Source organism: Maylandia zebra, linkage group LG16 (assembly GCF_041146795.1).
Source record: "Maylandia zebra isolate NMK-2024a linkage group LG16, Mzebra_GT3a, whole genome shotgun sequence".
Classification (NCBI taxonomy): Eukaryota; Metazoa; Chordata; class Actinopteri; order Cichliformes; family Cichlidae; genus Maylandia; species Maylandia zebra.
This window is the reverse complement of record NC_135182.1, coordinates 20,171,393-20,191,308: the sequence shown is the minus strand read 5'-3', so window position 1 is coordinate 20,191,308 and position 19,916 is coordinate 20,171,393. Positions and strand designations below refer to the sequence as shown.

Below are 19,916 nucleotides of genomic sequence, written 5' to 3'. Positions count from 1 at the left end.
TGCTATTATGCGCCAAGATGGAGAGAATTGCTGCAGTCCAAATTCCTTTTTGTGAGGGGACAATTTACAACTTGGTAATAGACCTTTTTATGTGCCTCCATCGCCTGTCATTGGATGCCACTGGTCATGTGCGAGAGGCAAACGTCTTCATGGCCCTTTTCCTGATTTCCCTGGCGATTTCCCCCCACTGCATTCTGTATCACGTTGTCTATGGTGTTAAACCGATACACTACGGTCTGCTCTCTTAAAAATCGCCTGCCATTCGTTTCATAATTGTCTGATCAGCGCATATTTTCCCGGCGCTGCGTCGTTTGTTTAATTAATTATTTTTTCTTTTACTGGATGACAAGAGAAGCGTTTCAACTTTATCCACATCCCACCTTCTTCATTCACAGAGCTGTGCTGGCTCTTTCACGCAAAATGCACTGCCTGAGCAAACTTCAAAGAGCAAGCATGGAGTACCTCACCACCATAGGTAAGATTTCTTGTGCGATAATGGCGTTTATTAGTTGGGCATGTGTGAGAGCATGTAAAGTTTGACAGCTTCCTGTTTCATTGGTCATGTAAATGAGCTGCAAGGTAATGGCACTCAGGTAATTTGGTGAAGTCACATGTTGCTGGGTGTGTTGGGATTAATTGTTTTTGTTTTTAGACATGTTCAGTAACAGAAGTCTGGCCATTATATTATAATGATTAACAAACGTCCGTTTAGCCGGCAAGTTGCCTTTTATAATGCAACAACCACAGAGAAATATTTAAGAAGATATCATATGGATTTCAAGTCGTTTCATCGTGTTTATTGATGCCTTTTTAAAGCCTTAGATGCACAAATAGAAGTTGTTTCTGAGGTCACAGATGGTGATGTGTGAGCTGTGTTTTTGATGCAGAGAAGTTTTTTTTTCCACTGTGCACTGCAAGAGAGCTTTGTCTTTAACCGGTCATTCCTTATTTTGCTTTCAGCGTTAAGTTATTGGTTGTAGACAGATCCCAATTCCATCAGCCTCTACGAATAATTGTAGCTATATTATCCCTCATCTCTCAACCTGCTAGAAAATCTGTATTGGCGTATTCAGGCCACCATATTCCATCACACTGTTTCGCTTTATATGCTAATAAATGAGGGATTATACTCGAGACAAAGTTCAGTTAATTTGCTTTATGGAACGTATACAAAGCCTGGCAGCAAAAGTTCAGTTTTCCTACTTGTTTTCAGCTGCCTGGAGATGAGGCCAACTGAACAAAGACAGTATTTCACTGTTGCCTGACAGGCAGCTGCGAAAGTATTTACAGCCTTACTGCAATGCGGCAAAATGGACCCTGAAAGACAGGCACAAGCAGAAGCCTGAGAGAATTACATAGGACTCAGTCATGATCTTTTACATTTTGACAGTGCAAAAAAAAAAAAAAGATCACACGTTTTAAGCGTTTTTTGTAATGCACGTAATTATTTAGTATATGTGTGACCGCAGGCCCTGCACTAATATTTTTATTAGTTTCCATAAATGGATTTCCTCCCTTCACTCCTACTCAGCTCCTCTCAGACATCCAGACTGTCTAGACCCTTTAGCAACAGACTTATATAATCATATAATATATTTTGTGAGATTTCTTTTTTTAATTTTTTTTTGCTCAAGCCAAGCCATGTGAACCTAAATGTGCTGTCATTTGCCTTCTATTTAATAGTTTTAATTGTTTTTTTGTTTCCACTTAGATAAATGATGCTTTCATTAACAATGTTAAGTATGAATCATCACCACAACATCAGCATTTTCAATTTCAACATCTACTTTGCAGTTTATTACTACAGATATTCCCATTATAGTCTTTTTTAAATGTTCACTCTACAAATAGAGGAAAATATTTAGATATAAATATGCTATGGTAATTATTCTGAATTCATATAATGTGTTTAAAGAGCTTGACTAAACCTAGTTTTGAATTAGCTTGCATTAGGCTACTTGCTTTGGAGGGAATCATTTAGAGGAGTAATTGAGCAAATTTTGAAATCAGTGGTCTGCATACCAACAGTAAATCTCCTCTCCCCTCATTCAAAACTTCATCAACAGTTTGATGCAACACAGAATTGGGTGAAATAACTGGTTTGTGTATGTTTTATATATTTATTTATTTATTGTATTTATTACAGTGGAACTGTGGAGAGGCCTTTATCATGCCAGCAGAAGGCGCTGTTGCCCAACAGTCAGATTCTCTGGTCCCATTTAGCAATCCTTTTACTAGCATGCTCTTTGGTGCTGTAAGTAGATGAGGCGGGAATCACGTGATCCAGTTCGTTTTCTTTCTAAAAGTTGTTTTGGTGCCAGAAAAGTCACCCATGTGGCGCGCATGGGCACTAGATACGTTAAAGGCTGCTATCAAATGAGATCAGCCATTAAGATTATACATTGGTGCATTTTGTGCTGGTTTGGAAATCCTCCAAATATTCATGTCTGTCATCTTTCCCCAGCAAACAGTCATTCAATAATCGTAAACTGTGTCCTCGTGATAAACAGGATGATTCAATTAAAACGACTTTATTTACAAGTTCAAAACAGTTCGAGGAAACATGAAAACTAGAAGCAGGGGTTATGTGTAGGAAGAATTTGAATCTGCAAGGAAGGAAAAGCTTTTATGAAGACATACATGTAAGAAAATTCAAAGCCTCTGATCTGCTGCCCTCACATTTATTATACCTGCCGCACTGTGGCAGCCACCCAAACCTCAACATGGTCTGCTCTCTCCGGTTAGGTCAGAGCAGGGGGAGGAGGAGGACCAAAAGGCATTGCACTCTGGGATTGGCCCGGAAGAATGAATGACATCAGTCCTATTGTGACAGGTTCACTGGACAGAAAAAAAATGTATTCGGGCACCAATCAGTGACGCGTAGTGGTTCATTTGTTAACACTTTAGAGGTCAAAAGGCGTCAGATTTCAGGAGATTTAAATATTGAAATTCTCGATTTCAGTAGTTTTGATTCCATCACACCTCAATATTAAAATGATTAAAATGAATATTTAAGATGACCAGGATACTTTGGTGTTTGTTCATGGAAGTTTAAAGCTCGCACATATTTTTCTCCCCAGTTTTCACGGTGGGAATAAAACATGCTATTCTGTCACGGCTCGCTCTTGTACCACTTTCTGTTGTGACTGTTACAAAATCCCTTCCGCTTCCCTGCTTCCTCATTTCCACGACTTTTCCTCAGTGCACATCAGTGCAATCGCTATTATTGAGTAAGTGCAACTTTCGGGGTTATTTATGGGCCTGCGCCCTGTTGTGAATGGCTGTGAGGAAACACGTGATGCCATTAAACTTTGTTTTATGGCCTGGGACTTGACAAGCCAAAATATAATTCTCATTGTGTATTAGTAAGACAGTCCAGATGGAATAGAGCCTCAATTGACATGGAACTCTACCGGACTGACTTTTCCCCTTCAGCATGGATGCGTTTGTTGGACTGCGTGTCATCTGTTGCGGTTTCCGCGGTAAGCTGCGTTTTATCATTATGCTCGTGGTATGGGCGTGTGATGTCACATGCGTAATGCTCAGGCTAAACTGTTTCCTGCCTGTAAAGCTGCAGTGCATGCTCGGTAACTTTTAGACAGTGTGCTCTTCTGATGAAGTTGTGTTCAAGTTTAGTACTTGTTTGATTTGTTTTGAAAAGCTTTTATGGATCTAACCTTCACTCTTTTTTAAAAAGTGTTATTGGTCTGATTTGCTCCACACCATATTCTTCTTATTCCTCTTTTGGTTCTGCTTCTTTGTTTGGTCTTTTTAAAGCTGTATGGTGATCTTGTGCAGTTAACTTGAGATTTTAATCAAAGGAATTTTATTTTAAATTGCATTAATTTCCTGCTGTGTCCAACTGTTAAGCTGCACATTTCTTCACCCACAATTCGTTTGCTAGATAACGTCATCTTCTCTTTGGGTTTCAATCACATAGAAATGTTTTTTTTTTTTTTAAACAGCACTGATTTCGCAAGAAAATCAGTTTTAAGTCTTTACATGGTGTGGATTTTCTTTTTTCTTAATTCACCCCAGGCCTGGCGCGTTTCTAACTGCAGGCCTTTAAATTATTAATTTTGTCACCCTTTGTTAGAAATCTAGTCTTGCAATGGTTGCATGTTTGATCCAAGCTTCAAATGGAATTTAGCGTTTATTTTGTATTACTATCAGACAAAAAAAATCCCTTTATTAAGTTGTGTGAAAAATAAGCAGGCCTGGTGTTTTCTGCAGCTTTCAAATCCACAGCTGATGGTTTACAAAATCGAAAACAAATATCTGTGAATGTAATGAAGAAATAGTCGAGCTGGAGACTAGTTGGCCATTGGTTTAACACGAGCTGCCAGGAAACGCTGATTTTATCATTCTTTTGTTGGGGAACTCGGCTTTGACCCGTCACAAGGACCGGCAGGGTCAGGTGAAAGGCAGGTCAGGCTGTCTAATAAATACTGAAACGTGAAGTGCAAGGACGATTTATAATAAATGAGTAAATAAATAAATAATGCACTCATCATTTAATTGAGGCCATAACGAATATTTTGAGTTTTTGTTCGTATTTTAGCGGAAGTTTTCCAGCTCAGATCACAGCATATATATGTGCACATGCATACTACACGCAGGCCTACATATTCGTTAAAGGAGCTCCAGCACAAAGCGTCACACTGATTTTACATTTTACTGTTTTATGTTTGATTCTTATTTATTAAAGGCCTCTTTTACAAGGTTGGTGCAAGCCAATAATATTCCCTATTATATTACACTAAACCGTTTACATCACCTGTCAAATAATTAGCCACGAATTTGTTTCTTTATCCGTTTAATTTTTCTTATTAAAGAAGAAAACGTGTTCTGTGTGTGAGGCACAGTTGCTTTTTAAGCCCTTTCAGAGCTGAGATGCAATTATTGTGTCACATTTTGGACAAGAAGGAAACATGTCATAAATTCAAATTACTGTCTCGTTGCTTAAATACTGACTCAAAATTTTTAGAGTTTGCTATATTTTCTCGCCATCAGCGTTATTTTTCTCCATATAGACGCACTGATATGAAATTAGCTCACTCGCATGGTGATTTAGCGTCCTTGAAAAAAAAAAGTGTATTATTTTTGCTAGACCCTCTCAGTTTCTCTCAGTTTTGGCCAATCTGTCTTGATCACGCCCAGCTTTAACTAATTTAATTTGTAGAGGAAGCTCGGTGTAGGGCTTGAGGTGGTCTCCATGGCAGTTAGTTAAGGTCTGACGACTTGGTAAACTTTTGCACCCTTTGAGCTGTCAGCAGCAGTAAAAATAATTGAACTTTTTGATAAGTTTGTAAATGATTTGAGTTGACCTCGATGGCCTCCAGCCCGTAGCATCTTTTGGACAGCGGAGGTAGGAAACCCCTGTATAACCTGGCAAGTGCTCAGGGGTTTATACCGTTGCTCGATTGCTTGACGGAGGCTTAACTTTAAATCTGAGCTGACAGTTTTAAAAAGTTTAAGGTCATTTATGGATTTATGGTGTTTGAAGAAGTGTATTGTCTTGCTGTGAACTTGGGCTGTAGCCTGATGAAGAGAAGAAGATCTTCTGCGTTGAAAGCTGGGCTGACCTCAGTTGGTAGCTGTTTTTTCATTTACTTTACGCTTGTCATTTTCTTACGATTGACAGGAGCACCCAGGGCAGAGGTAGCCTGTAGCCTAATATTTTTGCTTTTCCTTTTCTTTATGTCTTTCTTCTTCTGCTTTTTTGGAAGCCTTGTCAACCAGCAACTGACAAGGCTTCGAGGGTTTCGTGTGTCCTATTGACGAGATTTCCTTCAAATAAGCAACAAAAAAGACCACGAAAAAAGCCTACTTTATACTGTAGAAAAGGGGAATAAATTAAAAAGGAAATGCCGTGGCTAAAACAAAGAAAATAGGGCACTCCGGAGTGATTATAGCTTATAAAAGTATGTGTTTATCCCTGGGTTTTTAATTCTTGCCTCTTATTTTCTTATGTAACCTCAGCTTCTTTGATGGTTTTGGTTTATTCTGATTGTGAGCCACTCTGTTAATTTTATTAGTCTAGAGTGCTGCACAAAGAAAACGTGATGTGGTTTAGGGGGTAAAATTAGGCAGCATCGCTTCCCGTCGTCTATATATACCCTGTAGAACCGAATTTGTGTGATGAAACCAGATTCACAGATTCGATTCTAGGGGAGTATATGGTCGATGAAAAAACTTCGATTTATTGACTTTACTGCCATCGTTATCAGGCATTTGAAGCCTAATGTGCTTCCAGTTGTTACATTAACAGTGTTGGTTTATGAGTGAGAGTAAATCTGACAACACCACATTCCTCATAAGAGGTCGTGCTGTAACTCTGTAGGCTTAAAGGAAATCTAATATGAAATGTTGCACGTGGAAATAAACATTGGAAGGTGTCTCTATTCCTGTTTGGCTCGCTGTGCTTTGCATGAAATACCAAATGAATTTACTAAATGAAACCAAGCCACAGACACTCCAGCTGTAGCTCTTTTTTCTCTTGTGGGCAGTTTCTGTCTCTACATTATTGATTCCCAGAGACTGCTGCTGTCCAATAGGCTCCTGAGACAGATTTTTTTTTCAAAGGGATGGGAGCAGATGAAGTGATGAGATTCGTGTAACTTTTGGATGACCCCTTCTTGACAAAGACAGTGTCCATCAATTGTCCTCACTCATTATTCGCTGTCTTTATGCCAAGGGGCTTTTTGTATCTTTTGTTGGTTTCTCTGTTGAACACCATGCTTTTAAGTTAGACTTTAGAAACCAGGAATCAGCTTTGATGAAACATCACCATGCACAGAAGACAATCCCCATTTTTAATATTCTGTTTTCTTTTTAATACGTTTCGTAAGTTCAATATTGTGCATATTTTCCCCCAATTTTTCTATTTATTTATTTTGAAATCCTCATTTTCTGTCTTCCAAACACGTACGCCGATGTTTCAAGATAATATTTGCGTTTTTTCCATCAGGTTCTAATTTCTGTGTATCTTAACTCAGATAAAAATGCATTTAGTTGTATGTTTACCAGTGTTTGGACCCGCATCACCTCTATTGGCCGATCTGGTCACATGGTTCGCTAACTTTATTCAGTTGACACCAAGTAGGAGGGCTTTATGGAGGGAGGAAAAAAGACAACTCGAGAAAAATTAGTATTTTCTACCTTCAGAAATTAATGGCCATGAGTTCGTATATGGTGAACTCTAAGTATGTGGATCCCAAATTTCCTCCCTGCGAGGAATATTCACAGAATAACTATATACCTGAGCAGGGCTCCGACTACTACAGTCCATCTCAGGACACAGACTTTCAGCATCCAGGGATCTACCCACGGTCAAACTACACGGAGCAACCCTTCAGCTGCAACACTGTGCAGGACTCCACAGTGCAACCACGGGGTCATGGGCACGAGAGAGCCAGCCACCCGAGCCATTTTAGCGCACAGACTGAGCAGGGGACTCCGGTCCAAGTGGCCGGACCCCGGACTTGTGGACAGCAGCAAAACACAAAGAGCCAAAATGGGATACAAGCCAAGCAGCCAGCAGTAGTTTACCCCTGGATGAAGAAAGTTCACGTAACTACTGGTAAGATTTCCTCTTCTTCTTCCTCTTCTTCCTCTACTGAGGGCTATAATCCAGAAATCAGTCAGTATACTATTTATAGGAGTCTTTGAAAGGCCTCGCCAATTACACAAGTCATAAATTTTTATAGCTCAGGAAATAGGCCGCTAGGTGAGCTCCTAAAAGCTCCTCAAACACGCAGACTAGCCGGTGGAAATTGGGATGAAATCTAGAGCAAATCTGGTTAAATTTAGCTAAAATAATCCACTGTTTCCTGATGACAGTTCCGTTTAAATTTCCTTAAAGTATGAACTTTGACAGAGAAACTAATTTTCTTGTCCTGCACATGTTCTACCTGCATGCTGCATCGACCACATTTAGTGACTTTTGTTTGTTTCGTTTTGTTTTTCTTTTGTGTTCTTTCTCCCAGTGAACCCGGATTACACGGGATCTGAACCCAAGCGGTCCAGAACAGCTTACACCCGGCAGCAGGTTCTGGAGCTAGAAAAGGAGTTTCATTTTAACAGGTATCTGACCAGGCGGCGGCGGATTGAGATTGCCCACACTCTTTGTCTCTCCGAAAGGCAGATTAAAATCTGGTTTCAAAACAGACGGATGAAATGGAAGAAAGATCACAAACTACCCAACACCAAGGGGAGATCTGCACCAGTCTCCAACCATCTGCAGAGCATTCAGAAGGATAACCTGACTGATATCACAGCATTATAAGAAAGGAAAGTGGTCCTGTCCTTAGAGATTAACTGTATATAAAAAAAGACAAAAGTTACATCTGACTTTTGCATGGACTGATGTCGTTTCTAGCCATTTTGTTTTTAATTTAACAAACATGACCCTCCAGCATTGTTGCCTCGAGTCTGAGTGAGAAAATCAATCGGTCTTTAAAACCGAGAGGTTTGCAAGCTGAGCCTCTTCTGTGTTCAAATTTCCTCAAAGAGACAGAAAAAACGTCGAAATAAACTTTTCCTTCCCTCTTTTTCCGACGTTGCCCCCTCTGAGGAGACATTTATCAAGCAGCCTCGGCCGATTCAGTGGATTTAAACAAAGTGTCTCTGCTCTTCTCACGTGGATTCAGCTGATTTAAACAATGAAATATCTTTGCTTAAAAACAAAACAGTGAGATCATTTCAAATTACACGCACATACACAAAAGTTATTACAGCTTTCAGCACAGAAATTATTTTAGCCAACTGAAAAATTCACATTAAACGCACAATATATATATATATATAAATGTATACTTGAAGGAAATATTATTTGCATATAGAGCACGCCAAACACTCCTCAACCTTTTTCAGAAATCCCCGCTGAATCTTTTGTGACTTGTATGTTTTAACTTATTTTGTACAAAAAAAGCTTTGAAATTTTAAAATTGTTATTTCCCAAACACAAGACATTCCTGTGTGCATACTATTCAGAGTGCCCTTATAAATCTTTCCTGACATCTTTGTAAACAGTGTACATTTTCAGAGGCTCTCTTGTGCCATTTAAAACTCTCCTATGAAAGATCATTTGTTCTTGCATGGCATCAAATTGATACTAGATGTTTCCAATCGGAAATAATCAAATCCTGGAGATTTAGCAGTATTTTATTTTTTATTTTTCAGACGATTTCTGCGTCATTATTTATTTGTTTAAAAACGTGTACATTTTTTCGTATAGCACACAATTAAATTAAAAGTATTCGTTAAACCTTTATTATTCCGAAATATGTTTGAACTCTTGTGCGTTATTAGCATGGCCTTATGCAAAGTTTTAGTCTTAGTTAACATGGGAATCTTCTATTTTTTTTTTTTTTTTTCATTCACAACCAAGCTATCCATGGGGCTCTTTCAGGTCATGTTTCAAGACAGATATTTCTCGTTTTATACCGTCTTTGTCCTCGGACAAAAAGCCAAGAAGCTCTCCCAGTATGTGGAGGTCTCCTTTCTGAAGTCTTCTTGACGAGAGAGTTGAAAAGGTATTTCAACCGAAGGTCGACAAAGCAGCAGTGGCAGGTTCATCCAGGGGACACATTTCAGCCGCAAGGACTGACCCCAGCACCCCTGACCCGCCGGACAGGCAGCATTTCTCTCCCAGGCGCTGTTCGCTTTGCTTTGGAGGACTGTTCCACCCTCAAAAAAAAAGAAAAAGAAAAAAGGCTAAAGCTGATTCAAAGTAAGAGCCACTGAATTCCTCGTTTTACACGTGTTTAAACAGTATTTATACCAGGCGAAGCCCCCGAAAAGGTTCTGATTTGTGCGTTTGTCTCCTCATGTCTATATGCAATCTTTTCGTTTTTATTTTTGTACATGCTTTTTACCTTGTACGGTGCATTGAGATGTGAGAAGTATATTGAATAAAAAAAAATAAAGATTTCTACTGATTATGCATTTAAGTATTTGGGAGACTGTGTGTGTTCTGGGATGTTTATTTCCTGCACTCAAGATAGATTTTGATTTAGAAGAAATACATATATTTTTTCGACCCCGGGGTTATTTATTATTTCCCCGATAGCTTGAAATTTTAGAGTAACTTTTCTTTGTTTGCGTTATTTGGTGCCATTTGGTTTACGCTAGACGCAAAGGACAGCTTTGCTCCAAGTGTTTTTTCACCTAAGAGTTACAAGCGTGTGGAACCATATGGAACTAAAGGCCGCTTTTACAAAACATCTACAAATGGACCAAATGGCCAATGGATACACAAATGCAGCCTGTTGTCTTGGCAGGTCCTAAATTTAAGCACACAAGTGTATTTTTATTATTTAGAAAATAAAATAAAATAGAAGAGGTTTTTTTTTTTTTTACTTTGCCGTTTCATTTTACTCATGAGTTCGTAACAAAGCGAGAGCAAGCACTGCGCAAAAACCTCCCCTTAGGAAAAAAAAACTCTTAGTGGGGATTATTTAATTTATTTATTATTATTTTTGTGCCATAAAAACCACATTCAATGCGTAAAAGTTATTTAGACGGTTCTTTACGGTGCAGTGGAAGCACAAATTATCTCTAGTGCCCTCATAAGACTCAAATTGACAGGGAAAACTTGTTAAGAGGAGTTGGTCCTTCTCCAAGACTAATTCACGCCACATTTGTTAGAGCTGTATTAGAACGAAGGAACAAACACCCAATAGCACAGTATAGAACTTTAGGCTATTAAAGCATACCTATATTCTGCTTATGGTTAATATTAACCCCCAACCCCCCATGATCCACAAGCTGAGACTTTATTGAGGATGAGACGCAGCAATACCGACCTTCGACCCCTTCACGTTACAGGATCAGCTCGGATACAAACAAAGTGACCATATGTATGCATTTGTAAAGACAACCTGCATCCAAACACTTTTCATCCCCAGTGACCACGGGCTGATGCCCACTGAGCACGTGCGTGCACCGCGCATAAACGTTTGTGTATACATAAAATGTAAGTTTGTCACACGGATGTGGAGAGAAGCAGAGACAAAGTGATGCTACCAATCCACCATCCTGCCAAAAATGATCTCCATATAGATGCTGATGAGAAGATGAGAGAGAGAGAGGGAGAGAGAGCGAGAGAGAGAGGGGGGCTGGGTGGGGGGGGGGGGGGGGGGGGGGGACTGGGGAGAAGCGACTAGAAGGGGGGTGAGGGGGGAGAACCTACCTAAAATACATTACAAGCTCTAACTTAACCAAAGGTTGCTTTTTTATTATTATTATTTTTAGCTACTTAATATAAAACCTGGGTGTTTTGAGCGTCTGATATATAATGCATGAATTGAACTAATGCCAATATCATAGTTTCCTTGGCAGTTATCAGGTCAGAGCAGCCTACTACAACGTGCAGTGTGTAGCCACACTGACCTACATGTCTGAACAGCAATAAATGGGAGCCAAAGGCAGTGCCATTTTCAATGACACTGCACCCAGTGCAGGAATACAACGTCGTTGCTCTCCATCCGGCCATATTTGATTTCCAGCTGTTTTCGCAAGAAGCCTCTCCGAGCCAGACAACCCCCCTAAGATATATTAAAGTGCGCTGTCTGCATTCAGAGATATAATCCAGAGACTATACCACTCCGCTCTCTATTCTCGACCACGTGATTGTCTAAATAATTAATGCAGCACGTCCCCCTAGAAACACGGCGTCGTCATTAATCGCAAGGACTCTATCAGACTTGAAAACTGAAGAGATCCCCCAAGAAAATAATATCCGATTCCCGGCGCAACTGTAGTCCCGCACTTTAGCAACACATCTGAACCGATGGATGCTTGGGTAGGTAAATATTTCAACATTTTTCATGTTGCCCCAGCTGGTAAATGACGATATCAAATGTCGTGATATTTGATAAATTGCTCCCTTTGATGTGTGCGCTCTGAGCGCAATTGTATAGGCTGTGGCTAGTCGCTGTACGCATGCCTTCTTCTTTTTTTAAAATAAATAAATAAATTAAATATATTAGCAGTAGCATAATTTTTCAGTTTTGCGGTTTGCAAATGTCTTGAAATGGACTGATGGGACTAATGTGAAAAAAGTAAATGGCAGTGACAAGTAGGATTTATGGATGCTCGCTTTGAATAACTGCTCTTTCGGACACATGCAGCTTAGTCTGCTCCCTCTTTTGGGCCCATAGACTCCTTATTCAGAGTCTAATTCGGATTTTTGCTAATTTAATGTGAAGTTGTTTTTGTTTCTTTTAATCTGAAGTAAATTGAATATGTTTAAAGAAAGCATTAAAATTAACTTGTCTTGTTTGCGAAGCAGAAATCGCGATTTTTGGTGTTGTATTTTTAACCATAAGACAAATTCCTAGTTATTTATCTCTCCCTTTCGCTTTAGAGCACAATCATTTTCTATTGTTTTTATTGTTAGTGGGGGGATGATCTAATTTTGATTTCTTAGAAGTCCTAGAAGTTCGGCCAGGCTGACAGTTCTGCCTCCTTGTAAATCATTCTCAGTTATCCCTGAAAGGGTGCGAGGCTGTTGGGGGCCGGGCGAAAACTGTAAATCTTTCACTTTTATTACCCTCTGAACATATGCTGAGACGCTACCAGTCCGGCATCCCTTCTTCTTCTTCTTCTCTAGCAAAGATTACCCACCGCTGAACCAACCAGGTCCGAGAACCGTCTCTGTGGTTCGAAATCTTAGAGTCTGGCCTTTCGGTATATTTTCTCTGGCATTAAAGCGTGCCATTATTTGGCATAGTGTGGGGTTAGTACCGAAAACAATGCAAGAAGACACTGGCTCCGTGCCTCTTTGTGCTTCAGCTGTGTGGGAAGACAGACACAACAAACACGAGATGATAATGTGGTTTATTTGAATACAATCCTTTCCCAGTTGCAAGAAAATACACACACGTCATTTATTTCATAAATCATTTTTTAAAATGCACTCCCACATCATTGCGCAGTTGTTTGTAAATTACACAGAACCGCGTTTTAAAACGTTTCAATATTATGCAAAATGTGGTGAGTGAGGCCCTCTTTATTCGTTTTATTGCGAAATCCCCGCTAGTTTCTATCTTTAGGGGGAGTGAGGCAAAGAAAAAGAAATCTTCATAAATGTTGGAAATTTCAAATCTTCTGTGACATAAAATGCACAGATCATTTTTTGCACACATGCATTGCACTTCAGTGCCTTTGTGGGGGGGAGGTTAAAGATGTCTAGATTTGCACGTTGAGCACCCAAACAAAAGCATATCTGCTTGGGTTTAAACGCTGAAGTGCAGGCGAGCTGCAAAGCTCGCAGCTCATGGGGAGATAAAAAGAAATAGGCAGAGGAACATTTTCACACTCACACAGTTCAGATGAGGAAATAAACGCCACCCTTTATCAAAATGGATTGGTGAGGTAAGGCTTACTTGAAGAAGGGAACAATCACGTGAACAAATATGCTTGTACCTTAAGGCAGCGCCTTTATTTGTCATCATAAAGCTTCCGAAACACCCCAAAATCCCAATGTTAGCTGCAAATCTTTACAGGCCTCTCCGTTTTTGAATTCCTGTATATTTCACTGGGTGATTGATTGCCAGTGATTTTTTTCAGGAATAAGGATACCTTGTTCGCTTTTTATTGGTAGTTGAATGCGAGTCCTTCCATTCTTTCGGGAATACTGTCTCCACTGGTATATGGAAATGTCTGAAAAACAGCAAGATCAGGTTTAGGACAGCATTGTCTACAGACAAAGGGTGAAGGATTTATTCTTGAGACAACGTGGAAAGGAACTGAGACTGAGAGGGAACTGCTTTATGATGAATTGATTCACAGGTAAGAAATTGCATGGCAGAAAGCAACCTTTAACCACGGGTTAATATAATCCAAGGAAATATATATGATTCATTCCATTCATGGAGGCGATGCTCGTTAACGTCGCTCTCACCGGCAAACGCGCGGGTATGGAGCCCAAAGCTATCTCTTCAAAAGCAGATTCATATTATTACCATTATTATAGTTTTTTTTCCTCGAGAAATTGCGTTCAAATATTATCGACAGATCGAGCCAAAGCTACCCTGCGCTTTTCAGCTGATTTCACGTTTATGAAAACCTGCTCGGAGGAAAAAGTGGGAGAGGAACTTTTCTTTTTGACTCTTGGATCGTAAATCACATTAATTTGTTGTCTTATCCTCACTCGCTGGCGTTTGCCGTTGATTTATGTGGGTTCAATAGTATGGCTTTGTTAACCTGCAACGTTATATTATAGGTGAATTTATAGTGGATGCTTTAAGGGATAGGAGGTCTGAATAGTGAACAAGGACAATGCAAATGCGTTTTTTTTTTAATGTTTGGATACCTTAATGGCTAATTTGTTCCATGCAAATATATTTTCTCTCTCTTTGGACTGATGAGCAGCAGGTCTAAGAACACAAGGCAATAAACTCAAATTTGAGATAATTTCCACCCATTTTCGTTCAGTTTACTGTTTTACTTTGGATAAAGATTTAATGTTTGTGCACTGCAGCTTTTGTATTATAGGCCTGAGCTGCTCATAATTACGCGCAGTCTCCTGGATTTAAAAAAAAAAAAAAAAAAAAAAAAAAAGCTAAACTAAAAATACAGACATTTTGCTACAAAATGGGAATTTGTAAGCACTATACAATTTTCTGCAAAAAAAACAAACAAAACGCAATTTGTGTTTTGTTTTCGTTTTCGTTGTTTCAAAACAGCAGCGAATACATTGTGTAAAATTATAAACTTAGCTTAAAAAATAATATATATATATTTCCAGTTATACAAACTTCCCTCTTATTAATAGATTTTCAAAGGTTAAGCTGAAGAAACGACTAAGTGAGATAATAACACTCCAGATTGAGTCCGACCCATTGTGTGGACCAAACTTACCGTAACAACGCGTAGGCGAAAAACACAGCCGCGTGAAAAGGGAACCATGTCTGCTACTAGTAGCTCAGTGTGCTCAAAAGCACTCGAGGTGCAGACTATCGACCGGCTTTTTAGAAAATCCTCATGAAAAAATCCTACAGTTGAATCGTGATACTATGAAGCTAAATTCCTCGGATAGATGCAATGAAACAGGAGCTGTTTGTTTCTTTTTTTTACACTCACTGCAAATATAATTATCTGGAAGATTTCTGGGTTTGAAGTTCTGGTTTCCTTGCCGTCGGTCGAGCATCTTGTCCTGTTTCTCTTAGCGCTGAAAAGCTGCTGTGAATTTAGTCGAGACTTGGCTCTTCTTTAAGGCAAACTGTTCGTTGTTCATTAAACTATGACTTACTGCTGAATGACCCTAAGGTCACCTAAAACGCTTATGAGTGCTAGATATTTGGCCTGACTCTTTTGTACTAAAAGTGCACATGTCAGACTTTTCAGTCTCAAGAAAATGAAAGCAAAAGAAGAAGAAAAAAGTAAAAAAAAAAAAAAAAGTGAAATAAAAATAGACATACAATAAAAACGCTGGAAAATATGGAACTAAAGCCTCAGTTCTATTAAGCTACTATATTTTTCAATTAATTATCTAGAACTGTTTAGTTTAGCTTGAGTTTACACATAAATCTAAATTTAAAAAAAAATACTACAACTAAAAATGTATCACTCATTTTTAACACAACATGCATCGAAAATAACGCAGGGCTCAGACTAATAACAATACATTTATTTGTGTTATTATTTTTGTCTTTTAGGTCGAGATGGAAGCAGTGGTGAATGCTTGAGGGGTATAAAACAGATCTGCGCAGATTTCGGTGAGTAACGTTTTTTTAATGAAGGGAGAGGACAACACAGCCAACTGCTAACAAGGTGAAAGGGTGATTTGTTATTAGGCTACATATTTACGCTCACAGTGTTTCACAGGAGGCTTAAATCAAGAAAACAGACATGAAGGATGGTCTTAACCTGTACGTGTAATTATTTACGCAGGCCAGAGTCCAATTTCAGTAAGTCCCATTTCCTTTTTTAGCAGCGTTGCCGGAATTAAACAGTGAGAGCACACACAATAAGAAAATTAAAAAGAAAAAAAAAAGTAGAGTTTTTCAAGACCTCGCCAGTATCCCCGTGCCTTATTCAAAGCAGCAAATCAGCTCCGTGCTTTCCACCTCTGTGTTTAGCTGGAGACTCGCACTAAGCCAGAATGGAGGCATCATTTATAAACCGAGCCTCTTCATGGGAGAAGTCGCCGACTATGAAATTCTTTCCCTTGCCTTCCTCCTACGCTTAGTTTTACACTTCTGAGGGGCTGTGAGTCTTGAGGAGTGTTTTGCTTTTCATTCCCCTCTCTCAGGCCGTTTACAACCATAACATTTGCGGTCATAAATTTTGCCGCGGTCCAAACTGACAGGTGCAATTGTTATGCACGGCGCAGGCTGCACCTCGTAAAGCCACCAACATACAGTACAGGAGGGCCCCTTTGATATTTTTGTTTCGGCTTACTTTAAATGTTGTCATGCTTTTTATCATATTGGTAAAATAATGAGAATATTAATAATAATTTTTTGGTTTTCAAAAATATCCTCCAAAAGTTTAAAAAAGATAATTCAAGATAATTAGACATAAATCTTTAAGAAGAAAACCGACCAAGCAGCCAAATTATAATGTTTGAGATGTGCGTAAAGGCTGGTGAAATGTCATATTTAACCCAGCCCAACCCAACCCATCTTTCTCTCTCTCTCACTCTCACTCTATCCCTCCCTTTCTCTCTCTCTCTGTCTCTCTCTCTGTCTCTCGCTCTCGCTCTCTCTTTCTAACCCTCTCACACGGCTACATTTTTATATGAACAGTGCGGGAGTTCAGTGTTGTGCTTCTTGCGCTCTTCAACATGCGATCCTAATGCCTGTGCGCGCGTGAACAATGAATGCATTAGGGGCTTTGTCAGGCCTTGTGATTACTGAAAAGGGTATTGTGTGTACGTGTGTGTCAAATGCTGATTCAGCTTATTTGCAAGGGACTCCCAGAGCCTCCCAGAGGGTCCTTTTAGTCCAAGTTAAACTTTAACTGTTTTGTGCCAAGAAACGAGTCGAACGAGCTGGAGATGAAGCATTGTCATAGACAGTTTGAAGACATTTGGTGCTTTTCTAATTTAATTGCTCTAGTTGTTTAATTAGAAAGCACCAAATGCTCTATACAGTAGCTTCAGTCTGGGCCAAGCAAGCTGTGCCTTTTGGTTTAATGTGGATTTCAAACGCTGCATCTCACACATTCTGTGGCGTTACAGTGAGAGATGTTTCTTTTTATAGGTCACAGAGTGGAGCAGCGGTGGGAAACACCAATCACGTAAATAAACAACACTCATGCAACTGGATAAAGCTTCACTGGCTTACTGGCTTTGAATCCACAAAATGCAGAAAGCAACATACTACGACAACTCTGGACTTTTTGGAGGCTACACCTACCCCAAACCAGACTCTTACAACTATGGGCCCGCACACCAGTCCTATCCTACTTCAAACATAGACAGCGACTACCAGGGCTCAGTTTGTCCCATTCAGACAGCTGCAGTCCGGCCACCAGCCCTAAAAGACAGTGACCTGAACGGAGACTGCATGCGACAAAGCAGCAGTCAAAATAACAACAACAACCAAGCGACTAGTATTTCAGAGCAGCAGGCTCCTCCACTGTCTGCATCTTCCCCTAGCTCCAACAGCTCTGCATCTCAGAAGAAGAAATCCCCATCCAGCAGTGCTTCCAGCAGTGCCACACCAGCCCTCACCAAGCAGATATTCCCCTGGATGAAGGAGACCCGACAGAACTCAAAGCAGAAGAACTCAAACAACTGTGCCACCGCAGGTAGTGATCATGATGGTGACGTGTATGTGTAGTGTCTGTGTATGTTGTGTGAGCGTGTAGAGGTGTGTTTGGGTAGGGAGGGATCAGGGTGGGGGGGGGGGGGGGGGGGGGGGGGGGGTCTTGATGTGCATGGAATTTATAAATTATTCCTCACATTGTTCAAAAGACCCTAAGATGATTCTGTGATTCCTTCACAGGTGGTGAAGTGAGTGATGAGAAAAGCCCACCGGGACCAGCGTCCAAACGGGTCAGAACTGCTTACACCAGCGCGCAACTTGTGGAGCTGGAGAAGGAGTTTCACTTTAACCGCTATCTTTGTCGTCCTCGGAGGGTGGAAATGGCAAATCTGTTGAATCTCACCGAGCGCCAAATAAAGATCTGGTTTCAAAACAGGAGGATGAAATACAAAAAGGACCAGAAGTCTAAAGGGCTGGCGCACTCCCCCCTGGGACATTCCCCGGATAGAAGCCCGCCGCTGAGTGGCCCAAATCACATTGGATACTCTGGCCAGCTCCAAAATGTGAACAGCCTCAGCTATGACGCACCCTCACCCCCGTCCTTTGCCAAACCCCAGCAAAATATGTACGGCTTGGCCGCGTACACGGCACCCTTGGGTGGCTGCATCCCACAACAGAAGAGATACCCGGGCTCCGAGTACGAACACCACGGCATGCAGAGCAACGGCAGCTTTGCCAACGCCAATTTGCAAAGCAGCCCCGTTTACGTGGGTGGGAATTTTGTTGATTCCATGCCAGCCTCGGGCCCCATGTTCAACCTCGGCCATCTTCCCCACCCCTCATCCACCAGTGTGGACTACAGCTGTGCCGCACAGATCCCAGGAAACCACCACCATGGACCCTGTGATCCCCATCCCACATACACAGACCTCACCTCTCACCAAGCGTCTCAGGGAAGGATTCAGGAAGCGCCTAAACTGACGCATTTGTAATATGTGGTTTCGCGTGTGTGCGTGTGCGTGCGCGTGTATGTTTGCGTGTGTGTGTGCCAAGATTATGTTGCGCTCTTTTTTTATTACCTCACTAGTCTAATAACTACACTCCAAGCGAGTCGTGTGTATTATTACAGTATTATTGATATTACTATTAATGCTATTGTGTAATTATTTTCTAAATAATACAGCTTTGTCCATTTCTCTTGAATATTTGGGGATGCGGAGAAGCAGATAGCCCGGTTGTCAGTAGTTCTTTTTTTGTTCTTGTTTTTTCTCAAGTGCAATGCGCAATTGTTTTTTTTTTCTTTTTGACTGAGTATTTCATGCCATTACTTGAAGGTAAGTCTTGTAGATCACAAAAATAGAAGCGCATCCTTAGCGAGAAGGATTTTTAGGGAAGTTTTTCGTCTGTTTGTTAGGCTCTCATTTCCCCCCGCGCACACCCCAATTTATTTATGGTTTTGTATTTTTCTTTTGATTTGCATAATCTTTTGTACTAGCATATAGCCTATTTATTATTTAATTACTTTTGTATTGCACATTATTTATCGTTTATATGCGAGTATTTATACGTGTGGAGTTTGTTGTAAGATTGGACAGATCAGTGCACTTGGAAGTGTGGGCAAAACAGGGTTTGGAAAATGCTATGACTCGCAATGTGTTGTTGGTATATAAAAAAGAGCATTTCTAATTGTAAATCTGGGACAAATGGGACATTTTATAGTGTATAAACATCACTATATGTCCATGGTTATTCTTGTGTCAAATCTTAAGCAAAACGTAGACTATCGAAGTATCAAATATTATACACACCAGCATGTCATTTTGTGTAGTCCATTGCTATTTTTTATTTGTCTTCCATTGTTATTCCATTCAGTTGGATATCCATAAATTTATGAAACCCTAATGATATTGAAATGTTATATTTTATTGTGTTCAACATTTTGTAAATAAAGTGCTTAAACTTCGTTTTTTATTGCATTTTGTTGATTTCCTTTTCTTTTCCCCCTTCTTTCTTTTTCAACAAACCCTGCAGCAGGAACTCTGGTTACCCTGCAGCTTCTCATTATTTTTAATTTCTCATTCAGCTGCTGCTGTTGCTGCCAGTGAATCTGTCAGGTAACTGTGCCGAGGAGGCGTATTGACCCACAGCTTTACTGTACAGCCTAAACGGGGAGAGACAATCAATAATTAGACACCA

At 40.1% G+C, this 19,916-nt stretch overlaps 2 protein-coding genes across 8 annotated transcripts; both read left to right on the top strand.

Annotated features, from left to right (window-relative positions):
* The first annotated feature begins 206 nt into the window (after positions 1–206).
* Positions 207–19,683, top strand: hoxd3a (homeobox D3a). Of its 7 annotated transcripts, none has more exons than XM_004557766.3 (4): positions 207–475; positions 15,666–15,725; positions 17,214–17,763; positions 17,961–19,683. In XM_004557766.3, the coding sequence occupies exons 3-4, from the start codon at positions 17,316–17,318 to the stop codon at positions 18,710–18,712; spliced, it is 1,200 nt and encodes a 399-aa protein (XP_004557823.3). In that variant the 5' UTR covers positions 207–475; positions 15,666–15,725; positions 17,214–17,315; the 3' UTR covers positions 18,713–19,683. The 7 variants fall into 7 exon arrangements, with proteins under 7 accessions (XP_004557823.3, XP_004557825.3, XP_004557824.3 ...); XM_004557768.5 differs by lacking the exon at positions 207–475 and adding an exon at positions 3,368–3,482; XM_004557767.3 differs by lacking the exon at positions 207–475 and adding an exon at positions 11,446–11,806.
* Positions 6,195–9,930, top strand: hoxd4a (homeobox D4a). The gene is made up of 2 exons (XM_004557770.4): positions 6,195–7,582; positions 7,989–9,930. Exons 1-2 carry the CDS (start codon positions 7,174–7,176, stop codon positions 8,285–8,287), a joined length of 708 nt encoding a protein of 235 aa, XP_004557827.1. The 5' UTR covers positions 6,195–7,173; the 3' UTR covers positions 8,288–9,930.
* Positions 19,684–19,916: the final 233 nt, after the last annotated feature.

What these genes read in the sequence shown, in the direction of transcription:
- hoxd4a (XM_004557770.4), top strand. Translation starts at nt 7,174, where the DNA reads ATGGCCATGAGTTCGTATATGGTGAACTCTAAGTATGTGGATCCCAAA. An exon ending in GAAAGTTCACGTAACTACTG is followed by an intron (nt 7,583 to 7,988) that starts GTAAGATTTCCT and finishes TCTTTCTCCCAG; the next exon opens with TGAACCCGGATTACACGGGA.
- hoxd3a (XM_004557766.3), top strand. Translation starts at nt 17,316, where the DNA reads ATGCAGAAAGCAACATACTACGACAACTCTGGACTTTTTGGAGGCTAC. An exon ending in AAACAACTGTGCCACCGCAG is followed by an intron (nt 17,764 to 17,960) that starts GTAGTGATCATG and finishes ATTCCTTCACAG; the next exon opens with GTGGTGAAGTGAGTGATGAG.